General features: G+C 37.3%; 2 protein-coding genes across 2 annotated transcripts; one reads left to right on the plus strand and one right to left on the minus strand.

Annotated features, from left to right (window-relative positions):
• The first annotated feature begins 4546 nt into the window (after positions 1–4546).
• Positions 4547–5497, plus strand: LOC121172230 (olfactory receptor 4P4-like). The gene has a single exon (XM_041004083.1). It carries the CDS (start codon positions 4547–4549, stop codon positions 5495–5497), a length of 951 nt encoding a protein of 316 aa, XP_040860017.1.
• A 9199-nt stretch (positions 5498–14696) lies between these two features.
• LOC121172231 (olfactory receptor 4P4-like) lies at positions 14697–15626 on the minus strand. The gene has a single exon (XM_041004084.1). The coding sequence runs from the start codon at positions 15624–15626 to the stop codon at positions 14697–14699; it is 930 nt and encodes a 309-aa protein (XP_040860018.1).
• Between the last annotated feature and the right edge of the window lie 9937 nt (positions 15627–25563).

Genomic DNA, 25563 nt, shown 5'->3' on the forward strand with positions numbered 1-25563 from the left:
TCTCTATTGGGTAGTTTATCCTGAGTCAGGAAATACTTAGAGATAATTTAAGTGATACAAACATAAATCATAGTTTGGATCTTTTTAATATTCACATTACTCCACTTACCTTAAAAGCATTTTTTCTGAAGTATGTGACTTTTGATTGTTTGTATCAACATTGTATGAATGACTAGCATCAATTGTCTCTAAAGTGATTCAGGATTTTTTTACATGGGGTGGTTCAAAGTGAATTTTGAAGAAAATGCGAATTTAAGAAGATGAAGCAATCTGAACAAGAGAATAACCAGAATTTGAATGATGAAAGAACATTGGGGAAAATGCAAAGAACTGGTATTGTAGCTGAGACAGAAGAATCTGTAGCAGAAATTGTCTCCCTCACATGACCCTACCTGAATGCGGGCTATATATTGAACATATATTTGTTTCCACTGCATAGAAACAATTGTTCAATCAGTTGATTTTGATGATTTTTTAGATTGGGGGTATTGAATTCTTGCAATTATTCACTGAGGGTGGGATGTGATATTCTATGGAAATAGGTGGACTTTCATAGGTGGAAGGTGCTGAGTTCACAGCAAATTTAAAAACAACAGCAAAAAATCAGTAGAGCTTTCAGCAGAAACTCAAAGTATTGATTAAGGGAATAAAAATTGATTGCTGAGTTATCAAGGAAATGGAGAAACTCAAAGCAAAAGGAAAAATAAGGTTGCAGTCACCATTGTCACAATCATCATTTCTGCCTCTTCCAAAGAAGAAAGTTGGCCAAATAATTAACTTAGAGAAGCAAAGTAAGTCAATAAACATGAGCATATCTCAAAATTAGAATGCCTTCTTCCTTTATCTCTGTATAATTTCTCCTGTATTTTCATTGCCCATGAGATTATGGTGATAGATACTTTATTGAATATTTTTATAAACTTTATAAAATCACTGAAGCTAAGGCTTTAGTCATTCAGAAAACTTGTAATGACTATTGTTTAAGTGAACATTAGTCTGCATATCAAAAACTACATTTAAAAACACCAGTTGTAAATATTACCTTTTTTGAGCCCTTAAAAAAAGGGCTCAATATCATTAGCAGCATCATTACGTGAGGAAGAAATGCAGCATACTCTAAATCACACAGGCGAGAACGAAGTGGCCAGGATTTGAAATCGAATGTCTGCTCACACTTCTCGGTAGTTCAGAGTCCAGTGTTCTGCAATTCAAGCACGCATTCTGTTTCATTCGGTATAGCTTAAAAAAATTAAGCGGTGAGTCACTAAAACTTTCTTAAGTAATGATAGTATCCCAAATCACATGATTATTGATAAAATGAATGTATCCAGAACAATGCTAAGTGGGTAAATCATTAATTTTAGCATCTATTGACATAAAAGTTCTTTGCACCTTGGGTCCCTTCTTTCTCAATGACTCAGTAATTTATTTTGTATACTACGTTTAATAATGTTTACTTCTCAGAGATACTGTACTTAATGATTGCCTAAAAGGTGTTGAGAAGAAATTAAGCACATGGAAACTGTGAAATCACAAGCTATGTAAGACTTGGGATACTTACCGACGTAAGTACCAATATATAGCTTACTGAAGTCACACACTTATTCATAGCAGATCTTGGATAAAAGCCCAAGATTCACTTTGCTATTTCTATACATAGCACAAAAATTGTATGGAATTCAAGAGTGATGCTAAACATTCTCTGAAAAATATCACGTGGATCTTAAAGTCAAGATTTATTATGCTACAGGTAGGTCATATTTCTATAGTGAATGAAGAGCTATGTTAGAAAACGAGTCATGAGCTCATGTTCCCCAGTTCCTGCTGTGCCATAATAGCATCACTAACGCTTCAGAACACAAGCTGGTCCAGAGTGAAAAATTCAGACTTGTGATCCGTAAATTACTTAGAAAGTATGAGCAACTTGTGCTTTTCAAAAAGAAGAACAGACCAAATATGTAGTGTTGTTAATTTCTGTCACTTTTTTTTTTAATAGAGCTAGGTAATTCGGCTTAATTTTTGCCCCGTTTTGTCATTCACATTTCAAACTTAGAATTGCTTCTGTGGCTTAAGCCACTGGATTTGGAACTCAGCTGCTATGCATTCAGAGCAAAGCTCTTCTGAGATGTAGTCACTCTACTGTTTTGATTGCCCATCCTTCATGGAGGAACTCATGTTCTGCACTTGGAAAATTCTGATTTCAAGTTGGTTTTGAAAATTTACCTAAAATGTAAGGTTAGTGGACAATATTTCTGCTTGCACCTATTGATAAAAACAGGATTATTGTGGAACTGATAAAAATAACATTATTTTAGGGGTTGTGCAAACTGGTATTTTAAATACTATTAAAAATTAAAATAACCATATAATCTGTTCATCAACAAATAAGCATATAATAATTGGGGGCATACTAAGTACACTCGCTTTTCTATGATTTAGACTATTTCTAAATCTTCAAATTGCCCTACAATAATTTGTTTGTTCTAAGGTTTCATTTTTTTTTAAATTGGGCTTTTTTTTCAGGTTGTCACAGTTATACGCAACTAATTTGTTCTGTAAGGAAGAGAATTGAGCAGATAATTTTGAAATGAATTGGTGAGAGAACTCTAAGATTATGACAGAGAGCACATCACAGATTTTTTAAAAAATTTATTAATTTTTATTCAGAGGCCGATTTTACAGAGGGAAGGAGAGAGAGAGAGAGAGAGAGAGAGAGAGAGAGAGAGAGAGAGAGAGAGAATTAAACCAATCCAAAGCCAGGAGCCAAAAGTTTCATTTGGGTCTCCCACATGAGTGCAGGGGCTTAAAAACGAGGCATCTAGAAAGACTGCTGTCTTCCTAGACCTTAAGCACGGAGCTGGCTGGGAAGTGGGTAGGTCAAGACTAGAACTCATGTCCATATAGGATGTTGGTGCCTACAGGTGGAGGATTAACCTGTTGAGGCATGGCATCAGACACACATCACAGATTTTAAGCAAAGATGGCAATATGGCTCATAATTTTAGAAGATCCACTAAACAACTTGATTCACAATTCTATTGTTTTACTCACAAATAGGACGCTCAAACCAGATTACTAGAATCTACTGTCAACCTGAATTCCTTTACCTAGAATTGCATGGATCAGGTCCTATAGCGTTAACACTTACTGAATGGTGAAGATGCTGAGACCGATTTATTCACTCCTTCTTTCCCTTCTAGTTAAAACCCCTACTAATATGGAAACATTTCATGTTTTAAAATAATTTTTATTCTAAAATACATTTTCTTCATAGAAGTCAAATATCCTAGATTGGTACAGTTGAGAATTATTCAGTTACTGATTTGTTGACGCTTGCACTTCACTAACACATTGATAGTTTCTCGGTAGTGAGAGTTTGGCATCTGTTGATCTGTTTAAATTTGAGAAGTAGTCTGTAACAATGAATGAATTACTTCTGTTATTTCATAAACAGGATAACTGTAATTATAAGGAATAATGTGATTGTTACACAATTCCATATATGGTGACATCATCAGCTATCTGAGCATAAATGGACCCATTTTGGTTATAAAAACATCTTACCATAAATGTTCAGAAACTTTTTCTGAATTATGCAGCATAAAGATTCTTTATTTGTTTAAATGAGAAGAATAAGTTAGTCACAAGATAAAACAGAAACCAAGACTCTGATTAAAAAAAAAACACAGAGAAAAACATGCTGAATCAAGAGCAAAACCACCCTATGGGAATTTGCTTATATTCTTCAGTTTTACCTTGCAGTGTTGCTTTGTTTTGCATTTTTAATAAATGATTGCAATTAAATCTTCTACAGAAATTGTGATAGCTTTGTTCCAGAATATCATTTTACTGGTTAGATTGCAAGTAAAGACAAATAAGTAATCAAAAATTGCGAAAACTGCCTGAGCCTCTTGCAGACTGTTACCTTTAATAGTATATGTGTGTTTTTGTGTGTGGTATGGTGTGGTGTGTGTGTGTGTGTTTGTGTGTGGTGTGGTGTGTGTTTTGTGTGTGGTGTGGTATGTGTTTTGTGTGTGTTTGTGTGTGGTGTGGTGTGTGTTTTGTGTGTGTGTGTGTGTTTGTGTGTGGTGTGGTGTGTGTTTTGTGTGTGTGTGTGTGTGTATCATTAATTTTCCTATCTCACTGTTCAGTGATTCTGGGGTGTAAGGCAGAGCTAACTGTTAGACTTCAGAAATTATACATGACATGCTCATTTTAAACAAATCTTTAGTTTTAAAACTACACATTTTTGCTTTTGGTAGGTGCTTGATTGTATATTTGTAAATGTTTGGCAATGAATTGATATTTCTAGCAAATTAAATGCACTCATTTTACTAATGCTCAGATTGAACACATTGCCCCCTCCAAATTTAAGTAATTCATCATGAAACTAATTAGAAAAAATAAGTATTAGATATAAGATTTTAATTATCCAAAACTTTGGAATTACATCTTTTAAACCTAGCTTTGTGATAGTTGTAAAATCAACATATTTTCCAAGGCATTTATAATTTGACTGCTGCATTTATATGTTCTTAGGTTATTTATGATTTCAAAGCATTGGACCATGGAAAATAGAAATAATGTCACTGTATTTATTCTCCTGGGACTTTCTCAAGACAAGAATATTGAAGTGCTCTGTTTCGTGTTCACTTTGTTTTGCTACCTTTCCATTTGGATGGGAAATGTGCTCATAATGATTTCCATCACATGCACTCCGCTGATCGACCAGCCTATGTATTTCTTCCTCAATTACCTCTCACTCTCTGACCTTTGCTACACATCCACCATGACCCCTAAACTGATGACTGACTTACTGGCTGAGAGGAAGACCATTTCCTACACTAACTGCATGGTACAACTATTTATCATTCACTTCTTTGGCGGCATTGAGATCTTTATTCTCACTGGAATGGCCTATGACCGCTATGTGGCCATCTGTAAGCCCTTGCACTACACCGTCATCATGAGCAGGCAGAAGTGTAACACAATAATCTTAGCATGTTGTGTTGGAGGGTTTGTACACTCTGCCAGTCAGTTTCTCCTCACCATCTTCTTACCATTCTGTGGTCCCAATGAGATTGATCACTACTTCTGCGATGTGTATCCTTTGATGAAATTGGCTTGCACTGATACATACAGAATTGGTCTGCTGGTCATTGTGAATTCAGGCCTGATTGCTTTGGTATCATTTGTGATTTTGATGATGTCTTATATTCTGATATTGTACACTATCAGTGCATACCCTCCAGAGAGCCGTACCAAAGCTCTGTCAACCTGTAGTTCTCACATAACAGTTGTCATCATATTCTTTGTTCCTGTTCTTTTCATTTATATAAGACCAAACGTAACTTTTCCAGAAGACAAAGTATTGAGTCTTTTCTACACCATCATTGCACCTATGTTCAACCCTCTCATCTACACACTGAGAAATGTGGAGATGAAAAATGCAATAAGGAACCTGTGGCATCATCATCTGTTTCTGGGAAGGAAGTAAGTTTAATGAAAGTAATTACAGAATTTCACTCTAGGATTCAACCGTGAGCCCTAGAATTGACAAGTAGTGACAGAGAAATACACAGCCAGCCAAAGAACAGAGTTCTGTAACTCTAACACGTGCTCAGACATCTGTGATGGGAATGCTTTTCATGTTTGTTCTGTTTTCTCACATTTGCCTCAAGGCATTTTATTTTGAATATTTAATTCTTTTGGACTGGATTTCCATCAAACTCTAGAATGCCAAGCTTGACAGAAACTAAGACATCATGTGTTAAAGAATAAACACACATTTTAGGTTCCTGTTACCAATAGAAGAGAATGGGGGAATCTGGAATTTTCAGTTGAAAAAAAAAAAAAAAGAAGTATATCTACAACGAATTATACCGTCACCGGGGACAGTGGACCTAGGGTGCAACAGGCGAATCAAGTCCTTGGGTTCCCGCACCTATGTGCAAAGCTTAGGGTGCAGTTTCTGTCTCATTCTCAGCCTCAATCACCCACAGCTTCTTTCTGTCTTTCTCTATATTTCCAAATAAAAATAGAGTTTAAAAACTCATGAATAAACTTACCAAAAAAAGCATTTTGATGCTCTCACTAAGGAAGATAATCCTTTAAAGGTAGTTGCTCTCTCCTCCACCAAAAAATAATAATGATAAAATAAAATGAGATAAATGAAGGCAGGAGCGGGCAGGAGAGGGAAGGAGGGCTAAGCACACAAAATGTTCTGGGCAATGACCTATTTCTTTTAGTTCCTCCCAATTCATTCTACCTGAAACAGAAAGTTCAGCTGAAGTCACTGGCAAAATAGTAAAAGGTGCACCTTTCAGTTTCTAAGATTTAATTTTCTTGCTGAAAACCACTAAGTACAAGAAGAGATGGATAAAAAGTAATGTCTAGGACCCAGTGCGGTACCCTAACAGCTAAAGGCCCATCCTGCATGTACTGGGTTCCCATATGGGTGCCAGTTCTAATCTCAGCAGCCCCGATTCCCATCCAGCTCCCTGCTTGTGGCCTGGAAAAGCAATCAAGGACAGCCCAAGACCTTGAGACCCTGCACCCGCATGGAGACCTGGAAGAGGCTCTGGGTTCCTGACTTTGGATCAGCACAGCTCCAGCCGTTGTGGCTGCTTGAGGAGTTAATCAGGCTGAAGATCTTCCTTTTTGTTTCTCCTCCTCTCTATGTATCTGACTTTCCAATAAAAATAAATAAATCTTTTAAAAATGAATGTCTCTGTGCCTTAGACTATTCATTTAATGATTTACTATTTTATCTACACAAAGCCTAGAGGTAAGTCTGAAGCCACGTTTGTTTCATTATGACATGATTGAGGAAGCCATAATGAAAAAGCAGATTTACAAAGAAAGAGATCTTTCATCTACTGGTTCATTCCCCACATAGCTGCAATGACCAAAGATGAGATGATATGAAGCTAGGAGCTTCCTCTGGGTCTCCCATTGGGTGCAATTTCCCAAGGACGTGGGCCATCCTCCACTGCTTTGTCAACTTTTATAATGTCCTCTTGCTAACGTTATTTTAGTGTTGAACCAGACTGGAAGCCCCTTAGTCTGCAGTAACTAAGTATTGTTCTGTTTCCTAGCTTTGGAAAGTTTTCTATTATTTCTTTTTCACTCTTGTCTTACTTTATTATTTTCTTTCTAAATTACTATATCTTAATGTTTTTCCAATAGTTTCTCATAATAATATAACCGTTAGTCATTACTTTTTCCTCTCTTAACCTTTGTAGTTGTTAGTATATGTACTTCCAAAGAAAACACATGCTTCTTAGTTTTTAAAAACACCTGAGTGTGAGTTCTCAAATACAAATAATCCATAAATTCTCTTGTTGACCTATTCTCCTCATTTTCCTTTTATTTTTTGTGTTTCTTCTATTTCTCAAAAATCTATCACTTCCTTATTTACTATTTTATTGATTTTACCAAATAACATTTTAGCAATGTCTTCAAGGTCAACAAATGTTTGTAAGATGTTCACAGATATACTTGTTGGGAGAAAAGTGCTGTAAAGTTAAGTGCTGTGACGTTTCATTCCACTCTCACACAGATTCTCAACTCTTGCCTGGACCTCCATACTTTTTAAAAAATCTTTTAAAATTTAGTGTATAGCTTTTTACACAGGTGAGTGAATTGTAGACCCATTCAGGCTTCCAAGTGGGATGGAGAGGGACAGAATTAAATCTTGAAATAAAGAATTATACTTTATGTAGCACTCTTGATGATAATAAACCTAAAACGTATAAAAGATCCAAAAAAGATTTTAAAAAAGAAACGCATCAAACTATACTACTAATGAAAATAAGTTTATCCTAGGAAAAATAACAAGAGGAGGAAAGAATAATGGTTGTACAACAAAACTAGAAAATAATGAAAACAATATCAATGGTAAGTCCTTACCTACCAATTATTAACTAGAGTCGTTGAATGAATTTTGAAAATATTCAATATGCCATTTATTCCAGAATTACTTTCTTTTAATTTATTTTAAGAGGATTATTTGCTCTCTTGGAAAGGCAGAGTTAAGGAGAAAGAAGAGACAGGGGGCAGAGAGTGAGAGAGGGTGAGCGAGAGAAAGAAGATCTTCTGTTTGTTAGTTCACTCCCTAAACAGGAACGAGGGGTTTCTGCTGGTCCCCCACCTGGGTGCAGGAGCTCAAGGATTTGAGCCAACTTTCACTGCTTTTCCAGGCCATAAGCAGGGAACTAGACTAAAAGTGGAGCAGCTGGGATTTGTACTCATGCACATATGGGATAACAATGCAGCAGGTGGAGGTTTAGCCTGCTTGCTATCATATTAACCTCCTTAGATTTACTTCATTTTAAGGGTATTTATAGATTAAAAGCAAAGTGTTGGAAGTCATTCGTGACAAAGAGAAAACAAAAGACAATAGTATTATTTATATCCACATTACAAATCTAGACCTTAAGTAAATAGCATAAAACCAGAAAAGGTCAATATATATTACAATGTAACATATATTTCAAAATGATATAAGAATTATATAAGTATGAATATATCTACCATAAGTGAAAGATCAAGACATCTATAGTGAATGTTAATTGGTCTTCAACAAGAGGCTAATTATATGACAATAATAATAGGGGACTTCAGCAATGGACAGATTATTTGGTGAGAGAATCAATAAAAAAAAACATAGAATTTAAACAATATGGACCTAATATACCTTCACAGAATATCTATTCCAAAACAGCACACAGGACCTTACGCAGGATAGACTGTAAGATAGACAAAGATAATTCTTGGTAAATGCAGCATAATTGAAACTGTGTTGGGTGCCTTTCCTGATCAAAATGTTAATAAACTGCAAGTTACACAAGGAATTTCAAATTCTTCATTGATTTATGGACATTAAGCAGTATGTCTCTAAAATATGAATGCACCAAAGGAGAAACTAAACGTAAAGCATGACTAAATAATTTGACACAAACAGGAATGAACACACAAGGTGACAGAACAAATGCCACATGGAATCTAAACAATTAAGCCTAAGAAACAAGTGTGCCAAGTTTGCCATCAGCAGCTGGACATGTGGAAGCTTGGGGACATGTCGGTTTAAGGATATACAGCTTCTTTTAGATAGAAAAATAAGTTCATGAGATCTATGTTTCTGCATAATGACTTTGGTCAATAATAATTCATTATATTTTGAACATCACCTAATTTTTAAAATTTAAATAATACGATAATATGTTGTATATAAACACCCATTAGCTCACTCGAGCTAATGATAGATGCTTATTTCAAAGCATCCCATTGTATACCACAAATATATGTTCTTTCTATTCATCAATAAAGATCAAAAAGTTAATTGAGGGGGAAAAAAACGAAACAGTATTATAGACAGTGCTTCCAGCATTCTTTACAGGCCTGCCACACTTGCAATCAAGTATCAGCTTTCATTTTTGCAATAGGGTGTTTCCTCAGGAGACCACAGTTAAACAGAATACTGGCTGTCACAGAGTTCCTTAAACTCTAACTGACCAAATGTAACTGCCTATCTTTCACATGGATATTGATGCCATCACTAGAGTCAGCCCACTTCATGGTGCTTCTAGTAACGCTTTTTCTCCACACCAAAGCTTTACGGTCATTGTATGTTGCACCAGCTCACCATTCACCCATGGTGAACTTCGGTAGACACATGTGATACGCTCTGTTGAGTGTCCTGGGTATGCATTCCAGCTGTAAGGGGAGGTAAGTCTTGTTGAAATAGTTCTTACTAATTAGAAAATAGCTGTCAATTTTCATTGTCTTCCTCTCAAAAGTTACCTCTGAAGCACAATATATCACACAATCTTGAAAGACAGGAAGGGGGAGGGAAATAGTAGTCCCTGATATCAACTACCAGTTAAGTAATGCACGTTCAATGAACACTCTCTCTCCCCCATCTTACGCAATTGTACCATATTTTTGGAATATAACTCATAAGGCATAGCTCATTCTGAATTCTAGGTTGCACATAATGAGATATTTGATGTCAAGAGTGGCTCCACAAAGCAGAACCTCCAAATGGAATTTTGCTTTAATTTTTTTCCCGGAGTTGAGAGCAGTAATTCCTCCATGATGGGTATAAAGTGACAACACCAGCTGTTAATATACAGAGGAATACACATGTCAGTGAGCTACACTTAGAATTCCAGAGATGACAAAGTACTGGCCTAACAATGTGGGCAATTCATAGAATGACCTCCACGACCAAATCCTGACAGCAAAAATGCTATTGCAGTTGCAATAATGAAGAAGTAATCAGATTTTCTTCATTTGAATTTTAGCAGTCTAATTTTGGACTAGGGAGCAATTACTAGAGTGTCCTCTTTTTAGTGATAGATGAGTTATTTGTAACCTTCATTTTCTAAGATTTTATTTTTATTGGAAAGGCAGATTAACAGAGAGAAGGAGAGACCAAGTGAAAACGATCTTTAATTCGCTGGATTATTTCCCTAGAGACAACAACAGTTAGAACTGAGCTGATCTGAAGCCAGGAGCCTGGAGCTCCTTCTGGCTCTTTCGTGTGGGAGCATGGGCCCAAGGACTTGGGCCATCCTGACTGCATTTCCAGTCCATAAACACTTTGGAAGCTGAATCGGATATGGAGCATCTAGAACATAAACTGGAATTCTTATGGAACGTTGGTGCTTGTGGGCAGAGGATTAATCCTTTGAGCCACCTTGCTGAGTAATTTACAAAAAAGAAAAATGGAAAAATATTTTAAAACATAAAGTCTAAATGTATGTAGCAGATATATATGGGAATCTTTCAAACTACTATTTTACATGGGTTTTGACTTAAAGATAGTAATTTTCTCTACAGAAAAAGCAAGCAGTGCGCACAGGTGTAAAATTGTTCAGTGTACTACCGTAGTTCTCTAATGCCATTGATGTCAATCAGTGTGTTCTCCCCATCCAATCCTAAGCTGCACAGGTATATTTGAATAGTTCAGTTATGCTTCACATCTTTGCTTATATTTTCTCTCACCTTGGAAGTCACTTAAATTACACCTTGCATATACACGATTCTGTTCAGCCAAAGCTTCAAAGTCAAGTTGAAATCTTTGTTAGTCAGTCTAAGCATCCGTTGTCCGCTAATTATCTATTGTAATTAACTGCTTAGATTAAGAATGTCTTATTTATTTTAAAACAAGATTTATTCAAAATGAATCCATATCTTAGTATTAATGTTAGATGGAATTAAAGTTCTCATATCCATATACAAGAGAACATAAAAGTTCAAGAAAAATATAATTTAAAAATAGGTTTACTACTGTGTAAAATAATGAAATTCAGGTAAATTTTTTTCGTATTAGAAATTTTTCCATAACATTTTTGAATTCCCATTCTGTACATGAATTGCAAATCTTTTGCAAAAAGGACTTATCCTCTGATTATATTCTTTCATACTTTTTAAAAGTAACCTTGTATAAAATCAATTGCATTTTTTCTATTTATACTTCTAATTTTATATGCTTTTTTTTTCTTCTTTTTTTATCATTACTTTGCAATACAGTCCCATAGGCTCTGGGATTACCCCAGCCCCATGCCCAAATCTTTCCCACATCACTGATTTTCCCCGTATCATTACAATAGAATAATCCTCCATAAACAGTCACAAGTCTATCATTTTGCTATTGAAGTGTAGCCTCTTGCTCCGCCAGTATGTGACATTAATTTTTTGTAGAGCACATGCACATTTTATTTGTTATCTTTCTTTAATCTATAGCTTCCCCAGTTATCAGATCAACTGTAACAGAATCACAGCTCTTGTATTCCAATAATTCATATTGTACTAAATATTGCCCTGCAGGTACAAGGGTAGTGGTGTTCACAACTTGAATATGCAAAGGGGAGATGTCAAGTGTCTACTAAAGCTGAAAGGGGAACGTTCTCCACTTAAAAAGAAAAAAAAATTAAGTTACCAGACTTTATGGTAGGAATGAATCTTCTATCTGTAAAATTGTGGGGAAGGAAAATTAATTTAGATAGTCTTGAAGTTACACATCAAATTGAAAAAGTTAAAGCCACCATTGTTATTTAAAATGTGATTTACTAAAATACAAATAACATTATATTTATGTGGGTAGACAGCAGAAAAGCATATATTTTGAAATAAGCAGGGCTTCAGGCATCTGCTGGACATCTTAGAATATTATCTGTCCTGTAAGTCTTTAGCTTTAGTATTAAATTAATCCCTTTATATTAATATATAAATGCTTTGTATGTGCACTTGTAAATGCATTTATTTGAGAAGGAGAGAGAGAAAGAGAAACATAAAGAGAGAAGGAAAAAGAGGCGGAGGCATAGGAAAGAGAGAGAGAGGCAGAGAGAGAGAAACAGAGAGCAGGGAAACACTCTTATCTGGTGCTCCACTCCCCAAATGTCCACCACAGTTAATGCTGGATTGAAGCTAAATCCAGGAACCCAACTTGCAATTCAGCTCTTCTTCTTGAAGGCCAGGAAATCTGATTTGTTGTCACCACTGCCTCCCTGTGTCTGAATTGGCAGGAAACCGAAGTCATGAGTAAGAGCTAGGAATTGAACCCAGGCACTCAGACGGGACACAGGTGTTTAATCGCTGAGTTAAAGCTCTGCTCCCCCACTCTAAATGCTTAATATGAGCTTAACTGGAATAAAATCATTAGAATGCTCAAAATATTTTTTACTTGACAAAATGTTTAACTCTAGTAAGTTCAAACTTTTTAAATGTAAACGCTTCTGGATACCTTTGCAGAGTCACCACTTTTTAAGGGATGACTTGAATTAGAAAAGCTGAAATCAACACTAAACTCAGCTTTTCCCATTTGTTCTGATTCAGCTATTTTCTATTCTGTGAACTTCTGTGTTCCTGTTTGCACAGTACAACTATAATGCATATTATAGGTCAAATGATGTTTACAGAACATTCATCACTTAACGCTTTCTCGACCAGTGTGTTATACTACTAATTTCCAAGCTTTGTAACCCAACCACATACTACACAGTTTGATTATCAGAAGTTGATATTCAGAATGAAACTTTAATCATCTCTAATGGAGATATGACATTAACGTGAATGTTTCTTGATTTCCTTGATTTTTTAAAAATCCTTGAACCTCTGTCCAACCATCATGGTCATAATACTTCTCTGCTCATAATGGGATAATGCAGGAAATTGCCGTATGCATATCGAACACTCCCATGTTGTATGCAGCGCATTAGTCTTTCATATATAACCCTGAGCAAGACCATGAGTGACATGAAGCAGTGCAGCAGTTAGTAAGTCTGTGTACTGACTGAATTTTTTTAAATCAGTATACTGTATGGTCCTAGAATTAGCACAGAGGGGTTGGCGTTGCGGCACTTCCCAGACCATCAGCAGGGAGCTGGATCAGACCAGATTGTTATAGGTAGTAACACTACTAACTCCCTGCTGATGGTCTGGGAAAAGAAGTGGAAGATGGCCCCTAGGCCTTACACCTCTGCATTAACACAGGAGACGGAGATGAAGTTCTTAGCTCATGGTTTCTGCCTGGTCAAACCCTAATTATTACAATCACCTGGGGAATGAGCCAGTAGTGAATAGTAGATGAAAAATTCTCTCTTTTTGAAACTTAATGTTCACATAATGTTTAAAATAGAATTTTAGAATAAAAAGAAACAACCAGAGAGGTTAGGCTGATGTCAATAGAACTAGAAAATGAAACACCTGAAAACAGTTGATTAATGCAAGCTCAGAAACTGTAAAAGCCTAGATATTATTATTTGCAGCCTTAGATCCTGCAGTTCATGGAAGAGACTCATGCATCTACGAAGGGGGCTCATACATTGCAGAGTTCATTCTTGGGAGTAGAAGGGGAAGACGAAGGAATGCTCTCCTGGTGACTGGTTTGATAATCTATCGTAATTGTAGATTACACACAATGGCTTGCTAGAACTGTTCCTAGGGAAAGTTGCAACTTAGGCATTTATTAAGAGATGTCTGTGGTTTTCACAGACTTGGCTGTAAAGGCTGCAATCCCCATGTTTAGAATTCATATTCCCAGGTAGCAGCTAGAGATGTGTGCAAGTCATGATCCCCTAATCTCCAGACTGCATTTGAAAATCCTGCTTTAATGTAGTTTTTCATCCCAGTTTAATTCTGGATTTCACAAGGCAAGCAAGATTGATCCATGCACGATGGAAACGTGTTGGTGTTAGAACTGTGTAAAGCTCAAGGATAGCAGCAATTATCATTGAAGTAGAAGGTGAAGATTTGGAGAATATTGCTGTTGGCCATGAATTGGACTTTTCAAAATTTTCTCTGCGTGATGTAACTTCAAACTGGAGTTGCTTTTCAATTACTTTTCAAAGATAGACATGTCTTCACTGAATAAAGTCATGTAAGTGAAATGGGCAGTCATTGTTTATTTGCATTGCATACTCTCCTGTATAACTTGATTCTAAATATAGCAATTAGTTGCAGAGTCATTGGACTAATAGGGTAGAGAACATAGAAGCAAAACATGCTGGAAAAAGGACAGAATAAAGGAGATATAGAGTTCTAGTGAATAGTAAACCTTTACTCACATTTACATTTTGTTCATTATATAGTGCTAGATAAAAAATACACGTACAAACTCGAAGCATTCGAAAGATTTCAGTGTATGACACACATCGAAACAAGTCTGTGACAGGACCCAGGGATCTGATTCACTCTACTGACATCCTGTAAATACGACACCAAAGTGTCCTGATGGCATTCTTCATCTCTGTGTTTCTTAGTGTGTAGATTAGAGGGTTGAGCATGGGGGCAATGATGGTATAAAAGAGAGCGAACACTTTGTCTTCTGGAAAAGTAATGGCTGGTCGAATGTAAACAAACAGGAGGGGAGCAAAAAACAGGACCACCACAGTGATGTGTGAACTGCATGTAGAAAGGGCTTTCCGTCGATTCTCCACAGGGTAGCGCCTGACAGTATAGAGTATCACACCATATGATATTAACAATACCACTAAAGTCACCGTGCCCATCACCCCTGAATTGGCGATAACTAAGAAGCCAATTCTGCTTGTGTCTGTGCATGCCAATTTCAGCAAGGGATACACATCACAGAAGTAGTGATCTATCTCATTGGGGCCACAGTAGGGCAGAAGGATGGCAAGAAGAAACTGCCCAAAGGAATGCAGGAATCCCCCAGCACAGGAAGCCGCGATCATGGCATCACATCTTTGCTTGTTCATGATGACAGTGTAGTGCAGAGGTTTACAGATGGCCACATAGCGATCATAGGCCATTCCTGTGAGGATGAAAACCTCAATGCCCCCAAAAAAGTGCATGGTGAAAAGCTGTGTCATGCAGCCATTGTAGGAAATGGACTTCTTTGTTGCTAGTAAGTCCACGATGAGCTTGGGAGTCACAGTGGAGGTATAGCAAAGATCTGAGAGTGAGAGATAACTCAGAAAGAAGTACATGGGCTGATGCATAAGTTGACTGCGAGTGATAGAAATCACAATCAGCAGGTTTCCCACCAAAATCGCAATGTAACAAACCAAAAACACCAAAAAGCAAACAGCTTCCACTTCTGCAGTCTGAGAAAGTCCTAAAAGGATAAATTCCGTGACATTATTTCTATATTCCATTGTCCATGGTAGATTGTTGCCACCTGAAATTAAACAAACTGTGAGTTCTGGTGGTACATATTTATATAAAGTACATGTTATCCTGGAGTAGACCATCCAGGAATTAACTCTGAGGTCTAAGAAAACCTTTCATATAGAGATTTTTGTCACTGTCTTGAGAACATAAATGTTTCCTGGTATGCAGGCTGGTATTGTAGAGTATAATATGATTATATCACAATTATATCAGCATAGATACCAAGCCTAAGTGGGACGTACGTTCCAATTCAACCATAGAATAGATATATCTAGTTGAAGTAAAAATCAGATGACTCTTTGTTATTCTCGCTTGAATTACTGTAAAGTAGATACAATAATACACATTTACATTAAAGTGGTGAAAATGCTAAAATATGCAATTATATGAAATATAACATATTGGTATGGTACATATTAGAAATTAATATAAAATCTGAAATTATAGTCCTTATTAATCTCAGGATGATGATTCATCATGAATTGTGAAATAAGACACAGTACGTTCAACTCATCTGGTGCTATGTTTAAATCTGAAATGCAAACAAATAGCACAGACTCCAAACCATCCAGTAAATGTAGAAACCATGTGTAAATAAATCTTACAAGTATCCTGAAAACAGACTGAAGACAGAGCTTACCTGCCTCATAAGATCAAGGTGTCCAGTGTACTGCTGAATCAAACTCCATAGCCTTTCTCTGGTTTTATGTATGTGTTCATGAAAAGAAGCTCAACCCTGTAACAGTGACCTCCGAAGCACTACACTGCACTGCCCCAAGTAGGACATGCGTCACAGTCTGCAGCAAAAGGGGGAATAAAGACATTATGTGACTCTGCTTGGTTTCCAGCTGCTTCTCCTGAAGATACTTAAGTTACATGCATTTATAGCTCTATCTCTGTGAATCCAAAATCCCCCCTGGAATAATTTGACTGAAGTGAAACTCAACTTTCTCTCTATTCCTTACTCTTGTTCAAAGCCCTCAGAATGACATCATCTTTCCATCTCTATACATCTGAAAAGTAAGTAAAGGTCGACCCTGTCTCCTACAGGAGTAATCATAGGAAAATCATGATAATCTTCAAAATAAAACTGCAATAAACAACATCGAAGAGAATAGAGTACACAGAACGTCTGAGTTAATTGGGAAATAGCTATGTTGCTTCAAGCTAGAGTTTGTAAAGGACATTGGATTGTCCACTGTGTTCCTTTATTATCTATTAAAATTTGCAAAAGGATAATGTGTTACCCATCGTTCTTGATTTTCCTATTGGCAATTTTTCTGTTAACTGTTCAGCTAAGAAATCAATTATGCATTGCATTCTTAAGATAGAAAAAATTGGGCCCAGCGCGGTGGCGCAGTGGCGCAGTGGTTAATGTCCTCGCCTTGCACGCCCGGGATCCCATATGGGCGCCGGTTCTAATCCCGGCAGATTGGCCGTTGCACTCATTTGGGGAGTGAATCATCAGACAGAAGATCTTCCTCTCTGTCTCTCCTCTCTGTATATCCACCTTTCCAATAAAAATAAAATAAATTAAAAAAAAAGAAAAAATTCTCATATCTTTGTTTGAGACTCTTTGTTTATTCTCTTGACTGATTTTTCAATAACTATGATTTGTTTCTTTCATCTGGTAAAACTTTCTTTAACTCTATAAACTACATGCCCCAAATTTGTTCTCTGTTCATTTCTATTTAATTTAAATGCTGAAACTCTTCTGTCAGCATAAATACTTTATTTTCCAAAGTGTTTAATCATCACCTGTGAAACAGTAACCACTCAGTACTAACTCCCCATTCCTTCCATTCCATTGTTGCTGTTAACTCATGAATTTGCATATGACAGATATGCCCTACATGTGGAATCACATAATATTTGTTCTTTCATATAAATATGATACTTATGATTTTCTATTATATCATATAACACAATATATTTATATGTTATAATATTTAAATAAATCTACTTATATAAATATACTATATATCATCACGGGCTCATGAGTTATATGATGGCATCATTTTTCCCAAGAGAATTCTATGTTTCCTTTTTGTAATTTATGTGTTGGTCACTCAGTGTCACTTTTTTTTTTCATGGTACTGTAATTTGTTATTGATTTTGTTGTTGTGGTTGTTCTAACTCTTGCCAGTTGTTGACCTTGTTTCATGGCTTCTCACTTATGGTAATGTATAGTGATGGAGTCCTAGGGTCTATCATATACAGATGTGGGGGTATAATGGACCATGCATCCCTGGATCCAGACGAAAGATGGATTCCCAATGAAACCGTTGGACAATGGGATGCTGGACTGTCTGACATTGTCTGTACCAACAATGTCGGGGTACACTTAAATAAGAGACTGATAGAATTATGATTCCTTATGAAGGACTACACCGTTATAACAATATGGGAAGGATCTGACAGGGGGTGGAAATTGCGGAGGGATCCCAGCCTATACAAAACTGCAATAATAATAATTATTATTATTATTTAAAAATAAAAAACATATACTATATAAATAGATCACATATAATAAACATCATCTATCATTTATTTATTGTATAATTAATATATACTATAATATATTAATACATTTATACAATGTATATATTATGTTTAATTCTAGTGTGATTTATATTATACTTATGATTTTGTTCATAACAACACATCTTAGAGTGGTATTCTACCCCACTGCATATCAATATCACTCCTTCAAAATGTATTTATTTATTTATATTTATTTGAGGAGCAGAGGGAGCAAATGAGACAGAGAAAAAGAGAAAGAGGGAAATCTTCCATCTGCCAGTTCACTCTCCTACGTGGCCAGAGCAGCCAGGGAGGCTGGGCTGAAACCATGCCTCAGGAACTTTGTCCTGGTTTCTCACATGTTTTTATGGACAGTTCCTTTATCTCTAGCTTCTTGCAGGTGACCTGTTTTCGTTTTTCATCTGCTGTGCTGTAATATGTGTTTGTGGAGTCTCTTTTAATTTGTTTTGCTGAAGAAAGTCTTTTTCATTCCAGAAAAGCTTACAATATTTCAACCAGAGTTTTGAAAGTGTCCTGCAGTATTTCTCCCTCCTTTTCTTCTAGATTTCTATGATCCAAGTGGGTGCTCACATCACTAGGAGTATAAAATTGCCTGCCTGAGATTATCTGAGACATTTCAGTCACATACTGCAAAACTTTTGTGTAAGATTATGTTCAGGCTATGTGAATTATATGCATATGGAATATAAGTGAATGCATGCCTTGGGTTTGGTTTTCATTACAAAACAGCTCATTATGTATTTGAAAATATTTCAAAATCTGAGAAAATCCAGAAGCTAGAACTTTCTGCTCTCAGGAATAAGGGATATTCCACATCTGGTTCAGTGGCTGAACTGTTCCCACAAGCCTGCATGTTTTATTAGTGGATGTAATATAGTGATTGCAAGAACACTGGTCCAATGATGGGAGTGCGCACCTGCTAAGACCAATAGCAGGGATGATGCTATTCTACTTTTGTGAAAGACACTTCATTTGCTTGATGAAAATAATGTCTGAAGAAACATATCAATTCAGCTATAAAAGAATGGCTTACAATATATGGATATTTCTTCCTAGACAAGTGGAAAATGAGTTCATTTGAAAAAAAAAAAAAAGACAACACTGAAGGTAAGGGAAAAAAAGTGTCACTAGTGTTGAGACTCAACTGACCAGGATTCAAGCGAAAAGAATGTCAGGGTGTGATGCTTTGTAGGCACAAGTTTCCTCAATGAAATACTGATTATTTCTTTAAGTGCAGACAGACTCATTTGGGGAGTGAATCGTCAAACAGACGATTTTCCTCTCTGTCTCTCCTCCTCTCTGTATATCTGACTTTCCAAAAAAAAGGAAAATAAATCTACTAAAAAATTGGATAATTTGACAAATAAATGCAGTATGGCTACAAGTTTTCTCCATACCTTCATATTCTAAGATGCATTAACTCTGTGACAATGATTCCTATAGCAGTGTATCATAATATTTCAAAATGTGTTTGCTGCAGGTAGGGAGTGACATTTTTGAAGGCTTTGAAGACAGGTAGATCTAAAATAGAAATGACGTAGTGTCAAATAGCTTGTATTGACAATCATTTCCAACAAGTTGCTGTTCATTTCAATATAAACATCAGTGATAATCTAAGTGATCAGAGCCAAATGCATTACTCCAAACTGAAAATAGTGAAGAGTTACTTGACACATATATTTAATATGATCATTCATCATCTTTTAACATTTGGACTCTGATCTTTGAGAGATAAGAGGAGGAAATGAATGATGTTTAAAGTATATTTACACTATAGCGATCTTATTTTGTGTTTCTCTGGAGCAATTACTGTCCCGACATTCTCGGGAATTCTTCCTGCCAGCAGGTCCTGGGAAAACACCGAGGGAGTGAGGCAACTGTGTTTCTCGGCTGCAAGAACCAATGAAGACAGTCTGACTTAGCGAGCACAAGTTTACATAGACTGGGAAAGGGGACTTCCCGGCAGTCCTCCCACCCAACAATGACACTGCAACTGGCTAGAAGCCATGTCTCTCTTTGGATCCTCCAGCAAAGTGGGAGGTTTGACACGTGGCTGGCAGATACGCCTTCAGGTCATGGGCATGGAGGTCAAGATTCACCTACAGCACTCAGGCTGAAAGCTGTGCCTCGGGTCACATGCACCATGTGTAGCTGGCACATAGGCTACACACTCAAATTCTTTCTTTACAGAATATATTTTATTTGTAAGTGTATCAATTCCAGTCACATAACTGCATCTAAACTATTCTGTTCCGCTGAACAGCTCATACAATTGATCATTTCTTTTTTTTTTTTTTTTAACTTTTTCTTCTTATTATCATCTTGTGATGCAACTATCATCTTATGATGCTTTGGGATTTCTCTTACCCCATCCGCACTTCCCTATGCCCTGCCACTAGTTCCCCTGTATTATCACCACAGTATAGTTCTTCATAAACAGTCAAACATCCATCATTGTGGGCATGGACAATGGCAGAGAGTCCAGCTTCCTATTGTCAAGATATAATAAACAGTTTCATTGGGAGTCCATCTTTGTCTGGGAGTAGAGATGCATAATGCATTGTATCCTCACATCCGGATATGGCAGTATCCATTACACAGTTACTATACATCCTCTTAAATGAAAAGCCACAGTACAAAATCAACAGAAGGAAGAAAAAAAAAAGAAATTAAAAATACCATTAAGTTAAATAACATGCTACTGAATGACTAATGTATCACTGAAGAAAAAAGAAAGAAAATGAAGAAACTTCTCGAAGAGAATGATGTTCCTGTGTGATCTATGAGTGAGTGAAGAATTTAATGAGGAAGTGTTTTGGAGATGAAACTAAATTTAAAAATAAAGACATCAAAACCCATGAGAATATTTCCTGCTTTTCTTTGTTGATGAGATATGTCTCCCATAGGTAACAAAAAATGGATTTTGTTTTTTTAAACCAGTTTACTAATCTCTGACCTTTGGCTGATGAGTTTAAGACATTTATACTCAGGGTTATACATGAGTGGTAATTTGGTCCTGTCATTTTAGCAATGGGTTGTTCATTGGTTTAGTCTTCTGTTGTCATTTTACTGGTACGTTCTTCACACTTGCCTTTGGTTTTGGTGGGGGCTGTTCCTCTTCTCTGTCAAGAGAGCATCACTTGTAAGGCAGGTTTGGGAGCGGCATATCCTTTTAACTTTTCTTTATTGTGGAAGAATTTTATTTCATTTTCAGAGACGAAAGCTTTTCTGGGTACGTTATCCTAGGCTGACTATTTTTTTGCTTTTAGAATCTGGAATATGTCACCCCATTCTCTTCTGGTCTGTAGTTTCCTGTGAGAGATCTCCTGTGAATTTAATTGGCATTCCATTATGTGTCAATTGGTTTTTCTTTTCACTTGCACATTTAAGGATCTTTTCCTTATGTTCAGTTGAAGATATCTTGATCATCATGTTTCGTGGTGAAGATTGCATTTAGTCAACCCCGTTAGAAGTTCTGTGCCCCTCCTGAATGTTGCTTCCTACTTCTTTCTCTAGATTAGGGAAATTTTCCTTTATTATTTCATTGAATACATCTTTAAATCCAGCTTCTCTCTCTGCACCTTCTGGGACTCCCATAACTCTTATATTTGGCCTTTTAGTAGTGTCTTTTAATTCTTGAGTACTTTTTTGAGAATATTTTTTTTGTTGTTGTTATATTTTAGCCTGGTCCAGCTCTGCTTCCAGCTTTTTGTTTGTCTCCTCGTGGTGACAGGAAATATCTTTCAATTTTGAGATTTTTTTTTCTTCTGCTTCATTCATTCTATTTTGGATATTCTCCACTGAACTTTTAATTTGCTTCACTGTATTTTTAATTTCTGATAAATAATCAGCTTTCATTTGATTCATTTCCTCTGTGATATGTTCCTTAAATTTTTTGAACCCCTGTAATACATGCTTGTCATTGTTGATAACAAGTTTTATAACTGGCCCAGCACAGTGGCTTAGAAGCTAAACGCCTTGTCTTGAATCACTGGAATTCCCTAGGGTGCTGATTCTAATCCAGGTGACCCTCCTTCCCATCTAACTCCCTGCTTGTGGCCTGGGAAAACAATTAATGGCCCAAGGACTTGGGATCCTGCACCTGTGTGGGAGAATTGCAAGAGGCTTCAGATTCCTGGTTTTGGTTCGGCTCAGCTCTGACCATTGCAGCCACTTAGGAAGTAAATCATTGGACAGAAGATCTTCCTCTCTGCCTCTCCTCCTCTCTGTATACCTGACTTTGCAATACAAATAAATAAATCTTTTAAAAATTAAAAGAAGCTTTTAAATAAATGTTTTGAATTCTGTATCCCCCATTGTTTAATGTCTTTCTCAGTTAGCTCTTAGGTTGGCAAAGGCTTTTGCTCCTTTGCAGGGGAGTCTTCAGTAATATTCATGTGCCTTTGGCTCTTCTTTTGCTTTTGGTCGTTGTACTTCTGATTAGAAGATTCTTTTCCTTGAGCATGTTTCTAAGCTGTGTCATCCACAGTTTAAAGTTTTATTTTACTTACTGTGGTTGGTACATGGATCTTTGTTTGCAGTCACATGTTCCGCTCTCTCCAGTGAGCTCCAGGTCCGAGTTCTTGTATTAGACTTCCACCACAGTCTCCGTAGCCCTAGCTCCTGACACTCTCCACAACCTGTGACACACTGCTGAGGCTGTGCAACCTATCTCTCACGTCCTGTTAGAGAAGCTTCCAGGATTAGGAAAACACCAGGTGTCCTATATAGCTAGATTGTTGATGGTGCTGATTTTGACAGAACATTTTGGCTGTTAGAAACTGAGGGTAGCATTGTTCTAGTTTGACCCCTGGATGCTACAGTCAGTATTGTTTCCCTGTGTGACCAGTGCAATGCAATGAGCTCAGTGAGTTTGCTCTCAGCCCTGCACATGCACAGCTTGCTATTGTTCCTGTAGTCTTAAAGTTTTCCCACACTGTACAGAATGGTACCTGATGTGCCACTACTAGAGTTCTTGATCTGCTGGCTGTCAGGTCTGAGGGCTTCTTGGATCTATCTTGAGTGGAACCTGTAAGATGCCACACTGCTGCAGTTCACTGAGTCAGAAATGAGTTGCCTCCCAGCTCTGCGGCGCAGTACTGTCCACAGCCTGCGCCTTCCTAGACAAGATGGCACCCAATTCGGCTCTAGGTGAAAAACTGGGCTATGAAATACACCCTGTCCCCTCATTGCCCATCTGGGATGTGCCAATCTGTCTCTGCTCCTGGTGAAATCAAATAGACCAGCAGGATGGACAGTTCTTTGTCTGGTTTCACCGCCTGAGCTCCTGGTGAACGTCCCTCCCCACCTGGTTGCTGGTGGAGTTTTGGCTGCCAATGCAATTCAGATTGCCACTCGTTGAATGCTGCTGGGGTATCTGTCACTGCAACACCACACCATTGTGTCCACTGCTTTCCTGTGTCTGTCAGTCTCCAGAAGCACCTCGTCTGTCATTCTGTTCTCTCCTGTTTCCTAGGATGTGCCCTCTCTGCTTCACACTGGCTAATGTTTCTCCATCTGTTTAAACATATCCTTACCCTATTCTGCCACATTGATTCTCAAATTTAACTGTTTTAGACTTGCTTATCAAGGAAGTCGCAACACAGCTTGTCCAAGGACAGGGAAGAGAGACTGGAGTACAGTCAACTGTTCTTACCTGTATGACCAGAGAACAGCCCAGGTTGAGACTATGGTTAGCTGAAATCATTGTCATGGATTCTCCAGGGGACATGATGCTTATGACCTTCCACAGGCTAAGCAGTCAGAATGCCAGGCATTTTAGTTTATTGATGGTATCCCTCTGCCATCTAGTGGCCAAAGTGTTTTTGACACTTAGCAAAAGCTCTCAGTTGCTTTAAAAAAGGATTTCTTACTATTGGCTTGAAGAAAATCAAATGGGCTAACTATGTATTTTGTTGGTAATGAGACAACAAATAAATAGAGGTCAATTTGTCAACCTTGGTGAAAAGTGAAAATTAGTTAGGATAAGTTCGATTAAATTACTGACGCCTAGGAAATAGGAAAGTATAAGAAATGGAATGGGATTTGAAATTTTTGTGTTTTATTTGCCTGTTAGGTGTAATGAGGTATGTCGCTGTCCTGCGGGGATGGACTTGGTGTACAGAGCCGATAATAACATGCGTGGACTCTGACTGATGGTCAAAAGCCCAAGTTTATTAGTGGCATCAGATTTTATACATCAAGGGGGTCATATGGGATAAGGGAAGAAGTATTGAGCTTATCAACAAAACCCATCAACTCTTTCTATACTTTTGTTTGGAACTCCTTTTGTTTTGTATGTTCCACCAAGTGTTCTCATTCACATGCAGTCCACTCAACTGTTCTCACACAAATATTATCCGATCAGTTGTAATCCTGTGCCCCCGACCTTCCAGGCTCACAATGTCCTTCTCCAGAGGCCACATATCTCTAACGTATGACTGAAATACTGGAGTTTTGCTTTAATCATTTGAAATCGTTTTGAAAGCTATGAAATGCACCGATTATTGTGCCTTTTTAAGTTTGAAATGAGAAACCGTGAAACTTCTAACTGTTCTTGTTCATTTTATTTTGATTGTTCGGGTCTCATGCAACTTTGCATGAAGTTTAACGTGGCCTTTTCCTCTTCCACTACAGATCACCTGAGTTAGGATTCAGATTGAACTGTTTCCACGATTGCTTTGGTTGAGCTTGGCACGCTGGAGTGGAAAGGCTTTCGTTCTCTGTGTTTCTGCCAAAGTCACTCTGTAACCTTCTGAGTGCCACTCTTAAGCTTCTTGGTTTTTTATTTTAATTTTCTATTCTTTGCTGAGGTTGTTGTAAATGAACTCTTTTTTTTTTTAAATGTGCATTTGGGGTTGCTTATGGAAAACATGGAGATTAAACAGATTTTTTAAACTTTGATCCTGTAATTTTTTTAAAAAAGATTTATTTTTATTATTTTTTCATTGGAAAGGCAGATATACAGAGAGGAGAGACAGAGAGGAAGATCTTCCGTCCGATGATTCACTCCCCAAGTGAGCGCAACAGTGGATACTATGCCGATCCGAAGCCAGGAGCCTCTTCCGGGTCTCCCACGCGGCTGCAGGGTCCCAAGGCTTTGGGCTGTCCTTGACTGCTTTCCCAGGCCACAGGCAGGGAGCTGGAAGGGAAGCAGGGCTGCCGGGATTAGAACCGGCGCCCATATGGGATCCCGGGCGTGCAGGGCGAGGACCTTTAACCACTTGCGCCACCGCGCCGGGCCCGATCCTGCAATTTTGCTCAGTTTGTGTGTATATGTGTGCATTTATGTGGGCACATTTGAGAGAAGTACTTGGAATTCTTGTATTTTCTCTATTATGTTCTTTGAATAGAGAACTAATTTTACTTCTTCCTGGC

This window comes from Ochotona curzoniae, unplaced genomic scaffold, assembly GCF_017591425.1.
Source record: "Ochotona curzoniae isolate NIBS_2020 unplaced genomic scaffold, NIBS_Ocur_1.0 scaffold_3171, whole genome shotgun sequence".
Classification (NCBI taxonomy): Eukaryota; Metazoa; Chordata; class Mammalia; order Lagomorpha; family Ochotonidae; genus Ochotona; species Ochotona curzoniae.

Bases quoted from the DNA above. Each gene is read 5' to 3' on its own strand.
- LOC121172231 (XM_041004084.1), bottom strand. From the start codon at position 15,626: ATGGAATATAGAAATAATGTCACGGAATTTATCCTTTTAGGACTTTCT.
- LOC121172230 (XM_041004083.1), top strand. From the start codon at position 4,547: ATGATTTCAAAGCATTGGACCATGGAAAATAGAAATAATGTCACTGTA.